Below are 22,207 nucleotides of genomic sequence, written 5' to 3' on the forward strand. Positions count from 1 at the left end.
CTTTATTTGGGGTTTTGGTTTTTTTAAAGTTTCCCTTAGTGGGTGATTGGTTTGTTCAACTTGTCCGGAGGACTCAGGGTGTCCAGCTATGTGGAAATGTTGCTTAATGCCTAAACCCTTACATAGCTCTTACATAACATCTCCCACAAAATGAAATCCCAAATCTGAATCAATTACTCTGGGAATTCCTACTCTTGAGAAAACTGTGTTAAAGAGCTGCTTAGCAGTGACTGAGGCAATGTTGGTTTTAGTAGGGATGGCTTCCACCCATTTAGAGAAGAAATCTACTATTACCAGGCAGTATTTATTCCCTCTACTGGTGGTGGGTAAAGGGCCTATGTAATCTATCTGAATCTGGGACCAGGGACCCTCTATTCTTTGCTTCCCCAATGCATTTTTTCAAACCTGGCGATTAGCATTAACCACGGTGCACTGCAGACAGTTATCACACCACTGATTTATATTGGCTTTCATGCCTGCCTCCCACCCTGTATCTTTAACCTTATTTAAAGTATCCTGTTTTCCTTTATGCCCTTGCTCTTGCACAAACAGAATCAAGTTCCCCCTTACCTGGCTGGGGACTATCCAGTGCCTTTGACCAGCTGCACCCACTGCCCACCGGACATCTCCAACCTGCTCAATCCTGTATTTTCCTGTGGGATCTTTAACTGTCTTGGCTAAGGACAGGATTTCTGTATCACCATCCTGAAGGGTACTTAAGTCCAAGGTATCTATTCCTTTGCCTAATTTTTTTCCCCAGGTAGTTACTGCCTCTATTTGTTCTACCTGGTCTGTGTCTCTAGTGTGGTTACGAGTAGCAGCAGCTTTGGCTAAGACATTAGCTCTGTTGGTCCAGTGTGCTTCTTCTGAGTGATTTTTCTGATGCCCCTTTGTGTGCGTCAGCAAGGTGTCCCCAGTTCTTTCCTTGATCAGATTTGCTATGTCTCCATTTGTCTGAATGAGAAATGGAGCGCCCATCTGTGGCTATCATTTCTCTATTCAATCAAAGGGAGAGCCACGCAGTGATTACTCTGGCTATCCAGTCAGTGTAAATAGTAACAGAAGTGTCCCAGGTTTCATAAGCTAGGACAGCTCTAACTGCCTCCACCTGGGCTGCTTGGGCAGAATGGGGGTGAACTAGTCCTTGGAGCATCTCTCCATCATTTACACAGATGGCTCCATACCCTCTTCAGGGATGACCCGTATGGTAGAAACTTGAGCCATCTGTAAACCAAATTGCAACCTCCTTCTGTTTAGCATCTGCAAGCTTCATGCCTCCCTTGACTGGTGTTTTACTGGGGAAAGGGTTAGGTATGCTCCTCTCCTTCTATAATTAGCCCACCTGGGGCTGGTGAAATGCCTTGATCTTTTTTTAAACTCGACTCCTTGGTTTACTAAGGTGAGGGTCCATTGAGCAATGCGTGGGTTAGAGACCTGGCCATCCTCTATTTTCCCCGATATGATGTAGTTGAGAGGGGACTGCACTATCTGAACAATGACCTTGACCGTCCAAGAATAAATTCCCAATGCATGAGGCTCCAGATCAATTCAAGACGCTCCTTTTCACAGGGGGTAAAGCCTGGCTTTGTTTGATCCAGGAGCCTGGAGGCATATGCAATAACTCTGAGCTCTTTGCATTGCCTTTGGTTGAGAGTAGCTCCGACACTTGTTTCTGAGGAGGCCAGTTGAATCACAAAGGGCAGGGCAGAGTCAGGTTAAGCCAGGGTAGGAGCACTAGCCAAACCTTATTTCAAGGTGGCCAGGGTATCCTGTTGGTTTGGCCCCCATTCCCAAATCCTGGTTTTTTTTAAATAATTGATACAGAGGTTTGGCTTTGTAAGAGAACATTTCAGTGAACTCTGTGGAAAAATTAAAAGTTCAAGAGAGCTCGTAGGGAGTGCGCGTCAGAGGGAGCAGGTAGCTTTCCTATCATTTCTATCCTTTGTTGATCGGGAGTCCGGCCATCCTCCCCAAGACACACTCCCAAGTATTTCACTTGTTGCTATACTGACTGAGCCTTTTCTCTATTTACCTTCAATCCGGTTTCCTACACTATAGTCAACACCTCCCTGGTGATTTCCTTGATCATTTTCGAAGTGGGGCGTGTGTATTAAAATGTCATCCACATATGAAATTACGCGTGAGTGGTGGTCAGGGCACAAATGGTTCCACTTTTTAGTGACATGGGCATGACAAATACTAGGGGAAGAATGGAAACCTTGGGGAGTCCAGCTGAAGGCATATTGCTGTCCCCTATAGGTAAAAGCAAACTTATACCAATATGAAGGATGGAGGGGTATAGCCATGAAAGCATTAGCCAAATCGATCACAGAGAACCATTTTGAGTCAGCTGCTACTGCTGCTATGATTTCATTGTATTTAGCTACTACAAGAGCTGCTGCAGGGGTGACTGCATTTAATGTACGGAAGTCTATTGTCATTCCATAAGTGACCCCGTCCGCCTTAAGAACTGGCCATACTGGTGAATTGCAGATACTTTGCTTAGGCACGAGCACCCCTTGTTCCAAGAGACTGTCTTTAGTATTTGTAATGCCTTCCTCTGCTGCAGCTGGGTACTTATATTGCCTTTGAGGAGGGGGATCTTTTCCCTCAATCAAAACTTCAACATCTATTTTTGCACACTCTGCCTTATTTTTAGTCCATACCGTAGGAAATTCTTGTACCCACTAATCACTAATGGACGTTAGGGTCGCTGTGGGTGCCTTTATAGTAGCACAACGATGCACAGCAGAGATCTCTGCAGGCCCCCATTCTAACCTCCATAACACACCATTAGCTAGATCCACAGTTAGCTGAAATGTTCAGAGGAAAGGTACATTTTAGGATTCCCTTCTTGTTTCTCTCATGAGCCCAGCATTCTACTTGCCCCTGTAGTCTGTCAATTTGCAAGGGAACATCCTGCCAGACCAGAGCTTCCTGGATTTCTCCCCCAAACCCGCTGAGCTGAACCTGTTTAGCGGTGGGTCTCCCTCTGGAGAGCCACTGGGGACTTAGAATGTTTACTGATGCTCCAGTGTCCACTAGCAGTTGGGCTAATATCCCTGGGTTTTCCCACTGTAGCCTTCACAGTGGGTCTCCCCCATACATCACACTGAAGTCTTGCGATCAGCTGGGGAGGCCCAGGGGAACCAGGCACACCTACTGATCGGCCGACTCTCTCAAGAGCCTCCACTCAGAAGAGAGGGCAGGGATTTGGTTTTAACAGGGAGTGGGCGTGGGGGACGCACTCTGTACTGGGGCAGTGGGCCAAGTAGGGCTCCCTGCATTAACTCTGTTCTCTGCATGATCTGAGACTAAGCATAAATTAGAATGCTGAGGGGCTGACTATCATATTTTCCCATATCCTCCCCCAACTTCACCAGCTCCATCCAAATCATGTTCCTAAGGGCATGGCTACACTTGCAGATGTAGAGCGCTGTGAGTTAAACCAGCCCTCAGAGACCGCAGAAGGGAAAGCGTTGCAGTATGTCCACACTGACAGCTGCAAGTGCACTGACATGGCGACATTTGCAGCACTTGCAGCGGCATTGGGAGCTGTGCATTATGGGCAGCTGTCCCAAAGAGCACTTCTTTCCATTCTGGCACTGTGGCTAGTGGGAAGGGGATGTGAGGATGTGTGGCATTCTCGGTCCTGTCCCAATGTGTTGCATCGATTCGCATCCCAGCAATCCCTGTGCTTCCGTCCACATTTGGCGCCATCTTTCAACGTTTTTTGTACTGCGTGCTCTGTCTTTCCTTTTGGTCTGTGGGAATGGATCCCGAACTGCTGAGGAATATGCTGATGGGTCTTGCCAGCACGTCACGAATTGCAGTCAAGTTACTCCTTAAGCTACGAACTAGCAGTGAGGAGTCCGAGGATGATGTTGACTCACATAATGCATACGACATGAGATTGCTTGTGGCATTCACGGACATGCTCACCGCTTTTGGGCTTGGGAAACAAACACTGAGTGGTGGATCACATTGTCATGCAAGTCTGGGATGATGAGCAGTGGCTGCAGTACTTTCGGATGAGAAAAGCCACTTTCAGGGGACTGTGTGATGAGCTCACCCCCACCCTGTGGCGCAAGGACAAGAGATTGAGAGCTGCCCTACCGGTGGAGAAGCGGGTGGCTATTGCAGCCTGGAAGCTGGCAACTCCAGACAGCTACCTATCGGTCGCTAACCAGTTTGGAGTGGGAAAGTCAACCGTTGGAATTGTGTTGATACAAGTTTGCAGGGCCATTAATCACATCCTGCTCAGAAGAACCGTGACTCTGGGTAACGTGCATGACATTGTGGATGGCTTTGCACAAATGGCTTTCCCTAACTGCGGAGGGGTGATAGATGGCACACACATTCCAATTCTGGCACCAGCCCACCTAGCCTCCAAGCAAGTTAATCGGAAGGGGTATTTCTCCATGGTTCTCCAAGCGCTTCTGGATCACCGTGGGCGTTTCATTGACATTAATGCAGGCTGGTCCAGAAAGGTGCATGACGCACGCATCTTTTGGAACACAGGCCTGTTCAGGAAGCTGCAAGCCAGGACTTTCTTCCCAGAAAAGATCACTGTAGGGGAAGTTGAAATGCCCATTGTGATCCTTGGAGACCCCGCTTACCCTTTAATGCTGTGGCTCATGAAACCCTACACAGGGAGCCCTGAAAGCAGCAAGGAGCAGTTCAACAACAGGCTGAGTCAGTGCAGAATGACTGTGGAGTGTGCTTTTGGCCGTTTAAAGGGCCCTTGGCGCTGTCTGTATGGGAAGCTGGACCTGGCCGATGCCAACATCCCCACGGTTATATCCGCCTGCTGTACCCTCCATAACATTTGTGAAGGGATGAAAGATTCACTCAGCATGGAACTTGGAGGTTCAACACCTGGAGGCTGAATTTGAACAGAGAGCAGGGCTATTAGAGGGGCTCAGCGCAGGGCTGCAAGGATTAGGGATGCCTGAGGGAGCAATTTGAGGCTGAAAGCCACCACAAATGTTTGGTGCCCTGCACAAGAGTGAAGTGCAGTGGTTCCAATGTTAGTAGGAATCTGTGTTTGCTACGTATGATGCACTGACTTGCAGTGCCTGTTGCTTTAATGGGTTACGGTATCTTTTACTTAATGCAATAATAAAGAATGTTTTCAAAGCCAGAAAATTCATTTATTGAAAAGAAACAAAACTTCTTGGGAAACAGAAAGGGCATGACACATCTGTGCTGTGTGGGATGAGGGAAGGGGGTGCGGTGGGGAATGGGACATCACAGATTTGCATATGTTCTGTTATAATAATGAGTCTTTCTGTCTGGAGTGCCGCGCAATGAGTGCTACACTTCAGGCTGGCTAAAATGCATAGTAATGGAGGTTGAGTGGCAGTGGGTAAGGGTCGTAGTTTGCAGGGTTGGGTGGTGAAGCCACAGGTGTTGAAAGCAGCTGGTGATGATAAGAACCCGGATGTTGGGGAAAGTGGGTTGGCGGTGACATAGCAGCACAAGGGAAAGAGTTTTGGGACAAGGGCTGCATGGGGGGTGTGGGGGCGTGGAAGTGCTCCACCTGCATTGCTATGAGCGCCTGTATTGAGTCCGCTTGGTGTTCAGTTATGCTTATCAGCTGCTCCGTGATTTGATGCTGGCGATCCTCATTCTGCTGGCAGATCCTCCTTTCGCTCTCCCGCCACCCCTGCACTTTTTGATTTTCGTTAATGGACTGCTGCATCACTTCATGCAGCATGTCCTCTTTGGTTTTTTGAATATGCTTCCTGATTCTTTGGAGTCTTTTGGCTGTTGATAACAAAGACAGCTGGGATCTCAAAGTTGCATCTGTAAAGCCAAAATGCAACACTTAACAGAGGCAGCATTGTTCACACCAGACAGATCAATGATTCGGCCGTACTTAAAGACAAGCACAGTAGCAGAAATTGCCTGTCCGAAAGCGAGCGCACATAACCCACAGGAGCCCCAAAATGGTGAGTAAGCACAGAGGCAGGGGAGACTGATTGATTGTTTCACGGTCATACTGTCCTCTGGGGTTCTGTGCCTTGGGGAGAGCCAACAGCTGCAGGGAGCCCCTATACTGAACACTGTCCCTACAATTTCCACAGGAGTTCGTCCTGGAAGGTATCTCGCTGCTGAGAGTGACCTGGGAAGCAAGGGAAGGTTTTCTACTATAATGTGGTTTTTGTAGAGAAGAAACAATGGTTCAAGGGAGAATACTAGATATGTTTATGTGTAAACAAGGAAGTATACCAAAGTTGTTGTGTTCAGGCCATACCATGGGAGCTGATCATTCCTGGCTTTGGGCGGTGTTCCTTGGAGGGAGCTCACAATGCAATTAGGGAGCTTCACTATTTTGGATACCAGTAAAGGATTTATTACTAGAATTGGTCTGATAACTACTGAGCTGGGTGTGTGTAGGTGTGGGTTCATTAATATCTGGAGCAGAGATTGCCCATCATGCAATGCTTCCCTGCTTTTCTGGTCCCAGAATTCCATGGGATTCTTGGCTTGCAATCTCTGTTCTCCATTCTGTATGCTACTGGAGATGCCTCCTTGTCCCATCTTCGATGCAAATGAGGCTAGGGGAGTTTCCTTAATCCTGCCATCCTTGTCCCAGGGATTTAGGTGTGTCTCCTACTGCCTTTTCATTGCTTTTTGTAAGTCTTTCTTCTGATGCAGATTTGGTTCAAGCAGAGGCTGGGGGTGGGGGGGATCTTTCATGACTCAGACAGGCTGGGTGCTATGCCCTGGTTCCCCAAGAACAGAGGTAACATTCTAGGGAATCCTTTAGAATCATAGAATATCAGGGTTAGAAGGGACCCCAGAAGGTCTTCTAGTGCAACCCCCTGCTCAAAGCAGGACCAATCCCCAACTAAATCATCCCAGGCAGGGCTTTTTCAAGATTGACCTTTAAAACCTCTAAGGAAGGAGATTCTACCACCTTCCTAGGTAACCCATTCCAGTGCTTCACCACCTTCCTCGTGAAAAAGGTTTTCCTAATATTTAGATATTGCTCCCTCATTTATTTGGCCTAGTCTGTCTTTTACTGTGTTGTAACCAGGTATTATGGTATCCAACTGATTTTTGACATTCCACCATATTTCCACAGTGCCAGCGAAAGATATTCTTGTTCTTTTAATTTTTGCTTTAGAGTCATGTTCGTGTAGAGAAATTAATCTGTCATTTTTATTTTTTACCAAGCATCTGTTTTAACTGCCTAATCTGACAGCTTGATGATTTTACTGAAATTTCATGTGTTCTTGTCCTGTTCTTATCTTCTAGTTCAATTGTAATTTTGCTTCCTATTCTTTACTGGATATACAGATGCAATTGTACTGTGTCCCTGTCCATCGATGTGCTCCTTAACTCCTGTTAGCTTTCCCCCACCTCATAGTTTAAACGCTCCTCCAGTATCCTATTTTACGTGCTTGCAGTCTGGTTTCATTTTAATTAAAGTGGCGCCCCCATCCCTTCTCTACAAGCTTCCCCTTCCAAAAAATCTTCCCAAGTGCCTAGTAAACTTAAACTTGTCCTCTTTACACTGAAGTTCTCTGTGCCTAGTTGGACCAGGCATGGACTTGAAAGCATTTCAGAGAAGGCTTCCATGGAGGCCTTGGATGTAAACCTTCTTCCTAGTAGTCTAAATTTAGCTTCCAGGATTTCTCAAGTAACATGACCACAGACTTCTGATGATTTAATTGGGGATGGGTCCTGCTTTTGAGCAGGGGGTTGGACTAGATGACCTCCTGAGGTCCCTTCCAACCCTGATATTCTATGATTCTCCACAACAATCATCAGAAGTCCATCTAGGTTGCTTGTGATGTCCACAGACTTCTCACAGGCAGGCAAGTTTCCCAACTGTTTTCTCAGTCACCTTATACCCAATATATTCCCATATCTCCTATGACCATGGCCTTTTTTAGTCTCCCAAGAGTTTGTCCTCCCCTGGAGAGCAGCAACTTCAGTACATGAGGAATTGTCAGTCTAAGTGGGTTCCAGTTAAGGGTGAGTGTTTAAGAGTCTAATGGCTAATCAAAAACATATATGTGCACTGGAGATCAGTTAATGTCACTGAGACATTGAGCTTTTGCATTTCCTTACTTTTGTGATTTTAATTTCTAATTCTAACATTGCATTGTTATAAAACAAACAACTAACAAAGTTAGTTTTGACTGTTTTTAAAATATGCCATGTGACAAAATTTTTCCTACAATCTAATGCTTTAATTTGTCGTACTTTTCTCTGAATACATTAGAAAAATGCCTGCTAAAGATTGCAACATGTTTTTAAACTTTAAATATAAAAGTTGTCTTGAATGTTGATATTGACATAGTGTTACTATTCAAGGTTGTCATTGTTACCGATGACATATAATGGTTAACATGGAAGTTAATGTTGACACACTGTTGCTGAGGACACAAGCTATAATTATAACATTAGCATTATTTCCACAACGGCAGAGGGATTAGGAGAACATAGTGCACCAAGTATACTAGAGAACTTTAGAAGACGATGTTGTAACCCACCCTGACAAAGTGTAGTCTTTAGTGACCTTTAGGGACTAGATCACAATTAGTAGCTTGAGTCTGCACCTGGTTCTGTATTTCAAGCACTAGAGATTCATACTTTAGATTCAGAGATCCCTGTTTCAATCCCTACAGACACAGGTGGGCTTGGCTGAATTTGATTTTTGTTTTTAAGCATTTTTAATTTGTATTGATTTTAAATTTTCATGGTTGTGCAAAATTATGAGTTTTAAAGCATTCTATTTTTTACTTTTATTTAAACTTTCACTGATGCAGGAAACTATAGGAGGGTCGGACAATGGGGGATGGGTCAACAACAATTATTTAATGACAGTAGGTGTTGAAATTCAAACACAAACTGTCAAGATCATGTCAACATATATACAATAAATATTAAATCAAACAAAGTTCTCAAGCAGCATTTATTTTACTGTAAATGTCTATCAGTAAATTTCATTACTATGATGGAAATATTTTTTCATCAGTTTGTGTGAGTACAGTGAAGTCAATATTTACTGAAATTTACAGATACAAATCTAATTCTTTCATGCCTGCTTATAGGATTTAAAGTGCTATGGTCATTTGGACTTCAGAATGAGAGGTTCCCTGTCAAAGCGAGCGTACAATCTACAATGACACAGCATGGCTTTTTGACCTCCTTAGTAACTTGGCATTGTGTAATGATGCCCCTAGTCAGGACAGCTGTATGGAAAGAATCCTGGATTTCTGGATTTAAAAGAATCAGCTACTGTTCTTTGAGCTTAATGATAGAGCCTTCAAGTTAAAAACAGATTTCACAAAGGGTATGCCTACACTCCAATCAAAGGTGTGATTGCAGCTTGTGTGTAACCCACACAACTTTAGCTAGCACAGCTAAAAATAACAGTGCTGCCATGGTGGCAAGAGCTTCATTGCATGCTAGGAATGTAAGAATATAGCCAGGGTCCCAGGTGGGCTTGTACAGCCTATGCTGAAACTTGTGCTGCCATGGTTTCACTGCTATTTTTAGCCATGTTATGAGTGAGTTAGATTAAAGCTAGACTAAGTATCTTTACACAGTCTGAAATCACCTCTTCACTTCAATTTTAGTGTACACGTTACCCAGGCCTGCTTGGGTGTGGCACTCTGTCCCCGTCTAGTGGCACCTAGCCCAGCTAGAGATTGATGAGTCTGCTACAGCGTTAGCTATAGCCATCTGGCTTTTAGCTCATGCAGTAGAGGCTCATACACGAAACTTCAGAGATTCCGGGTTCAATCCCGCCTGCCTATGGTCTGTTGGCATTACACACATACCCAAAGGTAAATGTTAATGAGAGTTAAAAACAACTGTGGAGTCTGAAATAAAATGTTATTAAAATGTATGCCAAATGTCTAAAAAGTTTAGAGGGTTGATGTCACAGAAGAGAAGATTTGAAAGGTAGGCACACCTTTTGCTAGAGTCCAGGAGTGTATAATCAACAGTGTTGTAGTTGATGTGAAGGTGGCAAAGAATACTGGAGACCTAGCCCTTAACTTATTTCCATTCTCTCAGGGATTTGGGTGAGTGGTGTAGATCCTGAATTGTCACTAAGTTTTTGTTAGTGTAAATATAACTTTGTAAAACACTTTAGGAAAAATATTAATATACAAATATTCTGATAATGTACTGTTGTGTTTTAAATTTAGAAGCCTTTTGTAACACTGCAGACTGTAGAAACTTTTTCTCTGACAAGTGAAACAAGTTTAAAAATAAAGATACCATACATTTTTTGTGACTTATTAAAATGTTTTCATTTTTAAGCCTCTGCCATCCAGGTCCTTGCCCATCATGCCCTGCCTTTATGACAAAAACATGTGAATGTGGGCAAACAAGGTGAGATTATTTTGATTATTTTTTGTACAAACAATAAAAGGGAATTTTATAAATACAAGTTGTAATAAATTTCCATTCTTTGAGGTAAAAAGAAAAGGAGTACTTGTGGCAATTTAGTTTCTAAGGTGCCAGAAGTACTCCTTTTCTTTTTACGGATACAGACTAACACGGCTGCGACTCTGAAACCATTCTTTGGGGTATACTTCCAGTCTGTGTATTGGGAATGTCCAAAGCTATTTCTTACAACTTTGGTGAAAACTAGATGCAATATATTTGAAATCTACTCTGTTCTTAAAAAATCTAAATAGGGACAGAAATAATATCTGAAATAGAGTCATCCTGGTAATTTTTCATTTTTACAATTACATTTTCATATATTTTTAAATTCTCTTCCCTTTTTTTGTATGAGATCCACAGAAACAGGGAATGGAAACTGAAATTGATATATACAGAGAAAAAATTCTAATTGTTACAGTAATCTTAAATATTATTTGTATTAGGTAAACGATTGAGATAATTTTTAGTTGATGTAAACATGTTGCTCTAAACCAGGCGTTCTCAAACTTCATTGCATTGCGACCCCCTTTTGACAACAAAAATTACTACATGACCCGCAGGAGGGGGGATCGAAGCCCGAGCCCACCCGAGCCCTGCTGCCCAGGGTAGGTGGGTGGAGGGGATCCAAAGCCTGAGCCCCACTTCCCTGGAAGGGCAAAGCTGTAGCCTCAGGCTTTGGCCCCAGGTGGTGGGGTTTGGACTTGGGCTTCGGCCCTGGGCCCTGACAAGTCTAAGCAGCCCAGGCAACCCCATTCAAACAGGGTCACAACCCACTTTGGGGTCCTGACCCACAGTTTGAGAACCACTGCTCCAAACCCTGTAAACAGTCTTTAAAATTTCAGTAGAAGCAAAAAATGTGTTGCTATTTTTAAAAAATTCAGGTTTCAGAGGAACAGCCGTGTTAGTCTGTATTCGCAAAAAGAAAAGGAGTACTTGTGGCACCTTAGAGACTAACCAATTTATTTGAGCATGAGCTTTCTGATGAAGTGAGCTGTAAAGAGTGAAGAGACTAAATTGGTTAGTCTCTAAGGTGCCACAAGTACTCCTTTTCTTTTTAAAAAATTCAGTTAGTGCCATATTTTAACAAAATTGCATTACTAAGATCTTGTCATGATGCTCAATGTGAGAAACAAAATGTGTACAAGAGTTTTTAGGATTTTTTTTTTAAAAGTTTGTGTTTGTGAAGTAAGAATTAGATGTTAATATATACTCTGGCATTTCAGTAGTAAAAATCCTAATCAGAACCAAGATTTGGGCTTCTAGTTAGTTCATGACTGAAAGTTCTGTAGCTTTAGAACTCCAGAGCTGTTCCACCACATCATTAGTGGACAGCATATATCTTCAGAGCAAGTACAACAACTTCCTATTGCTTCTAACTTTTTCCACCACTAATGTCAGGTGAATGCCCTTTCACAGCTGCTGCCACTGTGGAAAAGTGGATGTGTTGGGTTGTTGGCCAGACTTGCTTGATTCTTTCAGCCATACCTCTTCTAACCTTGATTTTTACTGTCGACTTTTCAAACTCTCCAGTAACTCCAGTTCTAACAGTTTTCAGAGTAGCAGCCGTATTAGTCTGTATTCGCAAAAAGAAAAGGAGTACTTGTGGCACCTTAGAGACCAATTTATGCTCAGATAAACTGGTTAGTCTCTAAGGTGCCACAAGTACTCCTTTTCTTTCAGTTCTAACAGTGTTTACTAGTACAGATCCCTGAATCCCAGCCTCAGTTTCATCTCATGCAAACTGATGAATCTGTCACCTCACAACTTCGTCTGTATTGGTGACACAGACGCTTCATCTGTAGCTGGTCAAATCACTGTCCTGGGACAAAGCCTGTCTCCTATGCTTCAAATTTGCATGGCACTTCTTGCTCCAAATCTGATTACACCCTGATGTATTTATAGAGCATAAACAGCAAGGTGGGAGAAGACCTGTTTGAGACAATGGCCAATTTGGTACAAGAAATAATGGGTATATACTGGTCATGAATACATTTAGGCTGGTAATTAGAAGGTTTCTAACCATCAGAGGAGCGTGATTCTGGAATAGCCTTTCAAAAGGAGTAGTGGGGGGCAAAGCACTTAACTGGTTTTAAGGAGGAGTTTGATAATCCCATTCATAAACTTACATGAAGGGGTTACCTCTGATCATGAGGGACTGGACTTGGTGACTCAGGAAGTCTCTTCTAGTCTATGTTCCTGTGTGCAAAGCTACAAATTAGTTTTGAAAGTCTCACCAAATTGTCATGTCAAATTGTCCTGCTTGAGACAGCTCTTATAATCACAGAATCATAGAATATTAGGGTTGGAAGAGACCTCAGGAGGTCATCTAGTCCAATCCCCTACCCAAAGCAGGACCAACACCAACTAAATCATTCCAGCCAAGGCTTTGTCAAGCTGGGCCTTAAAAACCTGTAAGGATGGAGATTCCACCACCTCCCTAGGTAACCCATTCCAGTGCTTCACCACCCTCCTAGTGAAATAGTGTTTCTTCTTCGAGTGCTTGTTCACGTCCATTCCACATTAGGTGTGCACGCAACGCATGCACAAGCATCGGAAACTTTTCCCCTTAGCAGCTCCCATCGGGCCAGCAGAGCCCCCTGAGTGGCGCCACTGCTCCATGCACATAGACCCCTGCCACCCGACCCCGTCCAGTTCCTTCTTACCGTCCGTGGCTGCATTGGAACAACCTCTCTCTCGTATGAGAGCAGTCCCTTAGCCTTTCTCATAGATAGCTGTTATCAGTTAGTTAGCATACCTTTGTTGTGGACACTTACGTGATTAGGTGCTTGGAGGCTTCCAGCACCCGCCCCGGGCCGTGGGGCATGCCGCAGGCCTACGGGTTTAAGGCTTGTGCCACAAGCCTATGCCAGTTAGTGACTTCCATGGCTCGTGACTATGTTGCCTGAGGGAAGAACATCAAACTTGAGCGGTGTAAGATTTGCAAGGCGTTCAAGCCGAGAACAAAGAAAGAAAGAGACTTTCATTTGAAGCAGTTGTTGATGGAAGCCACCTTGCAGCCACCAGGCCTGGAGTGCTTGACGTTAGCTCCAGCTTCCTTGGTGCATAGTGCCGCGGAGTCGTTGGGAGACCTGGCACCGGCTAAACACCGAAAGCTGTCGGCCCCAGAGCTCCAGACTAGGCCCCGGCACTGCTCGTCCTCCCCGGTGTGGCCCACAGCACGGCCAAAAGGAAGATGCGGACATTCCCTGCACAGGAGGCCGGCATCTTCCAAGGCCTCGAGCACCGATAAGAGCGGGAAGGCCACTGTACCGGCGCTGGCACCGATGGCTGCAGCACCACAAGCCCCACTGAGCCCAGGCCTAAGTGAGCTCAGTGCAGACGATGGGCTCGAGGACTTAATGGATCAGCCCTCCACGCCTGGCACCTTTGAGGCAGCAAAGGACCTCATTGAGCTGTCGGCGACGAGCCCCCTCCTGTACAGGGAGAATCCTCCGGCACCCTTGCCACAGGTGCCGTTGAGGGGTAAGCCAGCAATGGTGTGCTGTTTGAGGACACCGTCCTGGCGTTGCTCCCGGAGCTGGTCCCAGTCAAGCTCCATGTCTGCGGACTCCCAGTTACCTGCGGCTCAAAGGAAGTCGCGGTACCGGGAGTCGTTCGGCGCGAGGAAGTAACAGAAGAGGCACAACGCTCTCTAGCACTGATTAGAGACTGGCACCGGAAGGGGTCGAGATGGCCCTTGCTGGAGGACTCCCGCAGACGCCAATCCTGGTCCCGAGAATGCCGGCGCTGATCCCAGTCCCAGGAATATCAGTGCTGGTCTTGCTCCCATTCCGTTAGGAGCCGCTCGTCAACCTCCCGCCAGCACAGATTGTTGGCACCGCCATGGCCTTTGCGATCGGTGTCGCCACAGTCCAGTGCCAACTCCAGCCGTTACAGTTACTCGCAACATGCCCTGGACAGCAAGGACCCTCAGATGGGGTGGCACCCCCAATGGGGGCCACCAGGTCATTGGCCCTTCTGGACTCCTTGGGCCTATCAACAGCGCCAAAGGGCCCCATCCAGGGCGAGCTACTCGGTGCAGTGGTCCTGATCCCTGCACCGACATCCGGCAGCGCTGGAAGCTACAGTATCCAGGCCTCCAGCATCCCCCGAGGATAAACTGGAGAGACCAGCACCGAGTCCGGTGCCGCCCCAAGGTTTCCCGCACCGGTCCAAGCCGGAGGCCCCTCCCATGGGAGAAGGGGAGCAGGAGGACCAGCCAGAGGGGGATGAGCAGCTGCTAACCTTCTTGTCATGCCCGGATGAGGCAGTGGCGGAAACAGCGGCATCCAGCCCTCCACCCATAGACCACAGAGCCCACCAGGAGCTACTGCGTAGGGTCACCCAGAACTTGGGGTTGCAGGCCAAGGAGATGGTTGAGCAGGAGGACCCCATGGTGGACATTTTGATCCCCGAAGGTCCATCTAGAACAGCGCTTCCAGTCATTAAGACCATCCAATCGAATTATAAGACTTTATGGCAGACCCCGGCCTCCAGTGCTCCAACGACCAAAGGTGTGGAGCGCAAGTACTTTTCCCCATCAAAGGGCTACGAATTCTTGTTCTGCCACCCAAGTCCATGCTCCCTGGTGGTCTCCGCGGTGAACAAAAGGGAGCTCCATGGACAACAGGCCCTGGCATCTAAGGCCAAGGAGGCAAAACGCCTGGACCTTTTTGGCAGAAAGGTATCCTCATGAGGGGCCTTCAGTTGGGGATTTCTAACCAGCAGGCCATCCTCAACAGGTATAATTTTAACTTCTGGGTGGCAGTGGGAAGTTTAAGGACACCTCCCGCAAGGTTCCCAACAGGAGTTCGCGGCCCTGGTGGACGAGGGCAAGGGAGTAGCTAAGACCTCTCTCCAGGCCTCCCTGGATTCAGCAGACAATTTGGATTCGGCCAGAACAATCGCGTCGGGGTGGTTATGAGGCACTCGGCGTGGCTGCAGGAGTCTGGCCTGCCATCTGATGTCCAGAGTACGCTTCAGGACCTCCCCTTTGAAGGGTCCGGGCTCCTTTTGGACCAGAGAGACGAGAGGCTGCATAGCCTCAAGGACTCGAGGGCTATATTTAAGTCGCTGGGTATGCAAAGAAATACTTTTTCTTTCTCCCCAAAGAAAGCCCTTTAAGCTGCAGCCTCCCCCTTAGCGCCAGTACCAGCCTCGTCATAGGCATGAGCCTTACTGTAGGCAAGGCAGGGATAACAGGCAACGGCTCAATAACAACAATAATAATGTGCCGGGTCAGAACCAAGGTCAGCACAAATCCCAGCCAGGCACTAAGCCAGGCTTTTGAAGGTGCGCTCGAGGACAGCGTACCAGACCAGTCACGAGATCTGTCTCCTTGTTTCGTGAACCGCCTGTCCTGTTTCTCCTATGCATGGTCCAGCATTACATCAGACAGTTGGGTCTTATGCACGGTACGGAACGGGTACTTGCTGCAATTCTCTTCCCTCCCACCCCCCTTCCCCGTCCCTCTTCAGGGACCCCTCTCACGAGCATCTTCTAGAGAAGGAGGTATGCTTGCTGCTAGAGGCGGGGGCTGTAGAGGCGGTGCCGTACAGCCTAAGGGGGAAAGGTTTCTACTCCTGGTACTTCCTCATTCCCAAGGCCAAAGGGGTCCCATTTTAGACCTGCGTGGGCTCAACAAGTTCCTGGTCAAGGCCCGGTTCCGCATGGTCTCTCTGGGCACCATCATCCCTTCCCTGGATCCGGGAGGCTGGTACGCTGCCCTCAACATGAAGGACGTGTACTTTCATATTGCCATCCACCCAGCACATCGGCGGTTCATGCGCTTCACCGTGGGCCATTACCAGTTTGCGGTTTTTCTGTTCGGTCTAGCTGCGGCCCCACGGGTGTTCACGAAATGCATGGCGGTGGGGGTGGCCTCCGGGTGTACCCGTACCTTGACGACTGGCTCCTGGCGGGTCGATCCGAAGCGGAAGTGCGGGGCCACGTGGAGGTGGCCCTCTGATTGTTCCATGAGCTAGGGCTCCTGGTCAATGTCCCCAAGTCCACCCTCGTGCCAACTTAGAGAGTGGAATTCATAGGGGCGGTCCTGGACGTGGTGCAGGCCAGGGGAAGCCTTCCAGTATCCCTATTCCGAGCTATCCAGCAAGAGGTGGCCTCCCTGCACCAGTTTCCAAAGACAACGGCCAGGTGCTGCCTGCGGCTGCTGGGCCACATGGTAGCATGCACGCATGTGGTCAGGCATGCCAGAGTGAGACTCAGGACTCTGCAGGCGTGGCTCGGTCCGGTGTACCGCCCAGGCAGGGACCCCCTGGACTTGGTAGTGACAGCCCCAAGGGACTGCTGTGGTGGCAGTCCAAGCCTGTGGTTTGCGAAGGCATCCCCTTTGCCGCCCCACAACCGGACCTGATTCTGGTGATGGACACGTCAGACCACGGATGGGGGCGCTCACCTGGGGGACCTCAGGACTCAGGGCTTGTGGTCCAGAGCGGAGCGGTCGCTCCATATCATTTTGAAGGAGCTCAGGGCGGTTCGTCTAATCTGCCAGACCTTTCATGCCACTCTGAGTGGTCACAGCGTGACAGTTCTGACAGACAACACTACTGCCATATTTTATATAAACAAGCAGGGTGGGGCCCATTCCTCGCTGCTCTGTTGCAAGGCCTCTCCTCTTTTGTATAGTCCATGCCATTCACCTCGAGGCTTGGTATCTCCCTGGGGTGCAAAATGACCTGGCGGATTACCTCAGTAGGTCGTATCACATGCACGAGTGGACGCTCAGAGCGGATGTCGTGCTTTCGCTCTTCCGCAGGTGGGGGTTTCCCCGGGTAGACCTGTTTGCCACCAGGGCCAACGCCCAGTGCCCGCGGTTCTGCTCGTTCCAGGGCCACAGCCCAGGCTCAGTCGCAGACGCGTTTGCAATCCCGTGGGGAGGGGGCTTGATGTATGCTTTTCCCCCGCTCCCCTTGGTACACAAGGTCCTGCTCAAGGTATGCAGGGACAGGGTGGCGGTGGTCCTCATCGCCCTGGCGTGGCCCCGCCAGCACTGGTACACAACACTTCTAGAGCTGTCGGTGGAGGCCCTGGTAATCCTGCCCCTACACCGGGATCTCATCATGCAGGATGGCAGGCGGCTTCTCCACGCCGACCTGCAGTCACTACACCTGACGGCATGGAAGCTCTGTGGCTAAAAGCCTTAGAGAGCCAGTGCTCCCTTCCTGTGCAGCAGATTCTGCTTGGCAGTAGGAAGCCCTCTACCAAGGCTACCTATGTGGCCAAGTGGAAAAGGTTCTCGTGTTGGTGTGAGCCCCGACAGGTGCGGCCGTGCCAGGCCCCGGTGCAAGCCATCCTCGAGGACCTCCTGCACCTCAAGCAGCAGGGGCTGGCCCATCCTTACTCAGAGTGCACCTGGCAGCCATCTCTGCCTTCCATCCAGGGTTTTCGGGGGGCTCGGTATTTTCGGAGTGGTGGTACAGTTCCTTAAAGGATTGGAGAGGATGTTTTCATACTCACGCCCCCCAGTCCTTCCTTGGAACCTTAACTTGGTTCTCTCTAGGCTCATGGGACCTCCGTTCAAGCCCCTCGCTACCTCCTCCCTCCTCCACGTTTCCTGGAAGGTGGCATTTCTGTGGCCATTACCTCGGCCAGAAGAGTGTCTGAGCTGAGGGCTCTCACCTCTGAGCCACCGTATACAGTGTTTCACCAGGATAAGGTGCAGCTCCGACCACCCCCCAAGTTCCTCCCTAAGGTGGTCTCGCAATTCCATTTGGGCCAGGACATTTGTCTGCCGGTTTTTTTTCCAAACGTCCATACGGACCCGAGCCACCGCAGCCTACACACCCTGGATGTCCATCAAGCGCTGGCATTCTATTTGGAGCGCACCAAGTCCTTTCGTAAATCCACGTAGCTGTTCGTGGCCGTAGCCAAGAGGATGAAAGGCCTCCTGGTGTTGGCGCAGCAGATCTCGTCTTGGATTACAAGCGGCATCCGGGCGTGCTATGAGCTTGCAGGTGTTCCAGCCCCGGCAGTCACGGCCCACTCGATCAGGGCGCAAGCGACTTCCACGGCTTTCCTGGCACAGGTCCCGATCCAGGAGATCCGCAGAGCAGCCACCTGGTCCTCGGTGCACACCTTCACGACCCATTACGTGGTCAACCAGCAGGCCAGAGAGGACGCAGCAGTTGGCAGAGCGGTCCTCCAATCAGTTGTTTCATGACTCCTACCCTCCTCCAGAGGTAAACTTGTGATTCACCTAATGTGGAATGGATATGAACAAGCACTCGAAGAAGAAAAAACGGTTACTTACCTTCTCGTAACTGTTGTTCTTTGAGATGTTCACGTCCATTCCACCACCCACCCTCCTACCTCTCTGTCGGAGTTGCCGGCAAGAAGGAACAGGAGGGGGTCAGGCGGCGGGGTATATATGAACGGCGCAGTGGCGCCACTCAGAGGGCCCCGACGAGAGCCGCTAAGGGAAAACGTTTGACACTCATGCACGCGACACGCGCACACCTAATGTGGAATGGACGTGAACAACACATCTTGAAGAACAACAGTTACGAGAAGGTAAGTAATCGTTTTTTCCTAGTATCCAACCTAGACCTCCCCCCCTGCAACTTGAGATCATGGCTTCTTGTTCTGTCATCTGCCACCACTGAGAACAGCCTAGCTCCATCCTCTTTGGAACCCCCCTTCAGGTAATTGAAGGCTGCTATCAAATCCCCCCTCACTCTTCTCTTCTGCAGACTATATAACTCCAGTTCCCTCAGCCTCTCCTCATAAGTCGTGCCCCAGCCCACTAATCATTTTTGTTTCCCTCCACTGGACTCTCTCGAATTTGTCCCCATCCCTTCTGTAGTAGGGGAACCAAAACTGGACACAGTACTCCAGGTGTGGCCTCACCAGTGCCAAATAGAGGGGAATAATCACTTCCCTTGATTTGCTGGAAATGCTCCCTACTTTGATCCCTAGATTCCCTACTTTGACTCAGGCAGAGAGAATATTTGAATCCACACCTCCTCCCTCCCAGATGAGTGCCTTCAGGGAGGTTAGCCCCTGGTACTGCCCCTTCCACCTGAGGCCCTGACCCTCCCCTGCTCTTCCGCCCCTCCCCTGCAGAAGCTCTGAGCCCCCCATCACGGATGAAGGAGCCCACAGCCCAGCCAGCCAGAGTCCCGGCCTGCTGCTAGGCCGGAGTCCCAGCTCACCGGTGACCCTAGCCACGTTGAGTCCTGGACTGCTGTATGGCTGGCCCTAGCCCCAGCCGCAGACCCAGCACTCAACTGCTTTGGGAGAGGGGCTGAGCAAGAGCAGGAAGAGAAGTGAGCCGCCTGGGCTGGGGCAATGAGGGAAGAGCAGGACCCAGGAGGGGGCCTCAGGTTGGATTGTGGGTGTGACCACACCTGGCTGTTTGTGGAGACTTCGCCTCCCCTGGCCTGTGATACCCGCTGCCCCTGGCCTCAATCAGCAGGCTATAGAGTTGTTCTCTCACACACTCTGGCCCAATGGATATTTAGTATTTATATGTAACTCCCTCCTCTCTTCCTTCCTGGGTAACCCAGAAGCAGGCAGAACTCACCTGTATGCCAGGATACCTGATATTGTTGACAGTAAAGGAGATCCTGCGTATTCCTATGGTGATGTTGGCTAGGTGTGAATCCTCTATCCACCCCTCTGCCACAGTCCTTTTACTTATAAGGAAATGAATCTCCAGCTGGTTGGGACCTGTATACACACAGGCCTGCCATGCAACCTCCAGGAATAAACCTGAGCTAAAGCACCACTTATAAACTCTGTACAACCAATATGCTCTTAGATTAGAGATAACACATCTTTACTACTACTAATATAGCCCACTATTCCATTGGCCTTCTTGGCAACAAGGGCACGCTGCTGACTCATATCCAGCTTCTTGTCCACTGTAATCCCCAAGTCCCTTTCTGCAGAACTGCTGCTTAGCCAGTTGGTCCCCAGCCTGTAGCGGTGCATGGGATTCTTCGTTCCTAAGTGCAGAAGTCAGCACTTGTCCTTGTTGAACCTCATCAGATTTCTTTTGGGCCCAATCCTCCAATTTGTCTAGGAATGCACTAGAATACTGCAGAATTTTTTGGGGGGGAACCACAGGAAATCCACTTCCTTCTCACAAAATGCTATTGAACCTACTCTACAGGGTGAAATATGGAAGAAATTTTATTCCAGCTTGGTACTAAAGGTTAGGAAGGATATGATCAGTCCTGGATTTCATGATACCAGGTCACTGGTTTTTTTTTGGTTTTTTTTTTGCACTATTTATGTCAGCATATAAAGTCATGTAAAGTTTAGCATTCTCAGACTGTCATCTCAGCATCCAGAACACAGAGTGCATGTGCAAACATGATTTAAAAGTGATTATTTTTGAGATGGAAGAAAAGATTAAAAACAGCTACCATTCTGCGGATACAGTTGTAGTCAGGTTTTGAGGTCAGCTTGTTAGCAGGCTAACCTGGAAGGGGATGTGTAATTCACTTACATTTGCTATAGCAACATTAATTTCACTGGGGAGTTATAAACAGTATTGGAAATACTGTTTTACTCTCAGAATTCCAGATCCATTTCATTTGTTGTTCTGACACGCTGTACTCTTTCAGTATTCAAGTTGTCCAGCCTGCAGCTTGCTCCTGTGGTACTATACCTAGCCATTTAAAAAAAAAATGTTTTGTCAGGATCCCCCTTCTCCCCCCTGCAACTCTGAACTCTGGGGTACATGAAAGACCCCTTAAGCTTATATTTTACCAGTTTAGGTACAAATTTCTCTAAGGCACTAATTCCTTAGACTGATATTGCTGCCACCACCAAGTGATTTACACAAAATATTCAGGGAAGGGTCACTTGGAATCCCTATCCCCCCAAGCCCCTTCGCCCCCTTTCCTGGGGAGGCCTGAGAATAAACTACCAACCAGTTGCCTTAGCAATGTGAGCACAGACCAGACGCTTTGTCTTCAGGACACTGAAATCAATCAGGTTCTTAAAAGAAGAACTTTATTGATAAAGAAATAAGTAAAAGAATCACACCTGCAAAATCAGGATGGAAGGTAATTTTACAGGGTAATAAAAAGATTTAAAACACAGAGGATTTCCGTCTGGACTCAGCTTCACAGTTACAAAAACAGGAATGAAACTACCTCTGTAGGATAGGAAAATTCACAAGCCAAAATAAAAAATAACCTGACGCATTTCATTGCCCTACTCGCAGTTTCTGTGGTTTCAGATGGATTATTCCACATGTATTTTCAGAAGATATTGTACCTGCTTGGCTTCTCCCCCTTCTCCCCTCTTGAAAGTATCTTTTATTTCCTCATTGGTCCTTCTGGTTAGGTGCCAACTAGGTTATTTGAACTGCTTAACACTTTACAGGTAAGGCAATCCAGTACAGCTGGCAAGGATACTTAAAGGTTGCTACCCTTTCCCCTGTATTCATGACAAGATTATACACATGACCATTCATCTGGATATGGATTCAAGATGGATATGGATTCAAGATGACTGTAAGCGTAAAGTCAGTTACCAAATTGTGCAAAATCAGTGCATCTAGAATTCTGTAATCAGTGGATTTTACAACTAGGACACTATAATATTAGCATTACTAACCTTTGCATGTATCCCAGACAAAAAGTTAAAGCTTAGAGAATGTATCTAATTTAAGAGAAAAAAAAATTACAGATATTGCCTGATTGATTGTGTATTAATTATATTGACTACTTAAGAATTTCTAGTTAACGCTCTGAAGTTTGATAGGTTCTTGTTCCAAGATCAGGCCTAGTATTAACATTACTGTTCAGTTGGGAGC

General features: G+C 47.6%; 1 protein-coding gene across 6 annotated transcripts in view; it reads left to right on the top strand.

Moving 5' to 3' along the window:
* The window catches only part of NFX1 (nuclear transcription factor, X-box binding 1), a 253,243-nt gene that overhangs the window by 62,565 nt on the left and 168,471 nt on the right, over nucleotides 1-22,207 (top strand). For all 6 annotated transcript variants that reach the window (XR_007355124.2, XR_012667101.1, XR_007355121.2 and 3 more), the window contains exon 6: nucleotides 10,291-10,362. Coding sequence is in view for 3 of the 6 variants with exons in the window: in XM_048839501.2 (XP_048695458.1) it covers nucleotides 10,291-10,362 (72 nt within the window). In the remaining 3 variants the exon portion in view is untranslated. The remainder of the gene's footprint in view (nucleotides 1-10,290; nucleotides 10,363-22,207) is intronic.

The sequence above is a fragment of the Caretta caretta genome, chromosome 2, assembly GCF_965140235.1.
Source record: "Caretta caretta isolate rCarCar2 chromosome 2, rCarCar1.hap1, whole genome shotgun sequence".
Taxonomy (NCBI): Eukaryota; Metazoa; Chordata; order Testudines; family Cheloniidae; genus Caretta; species Caretta caretta.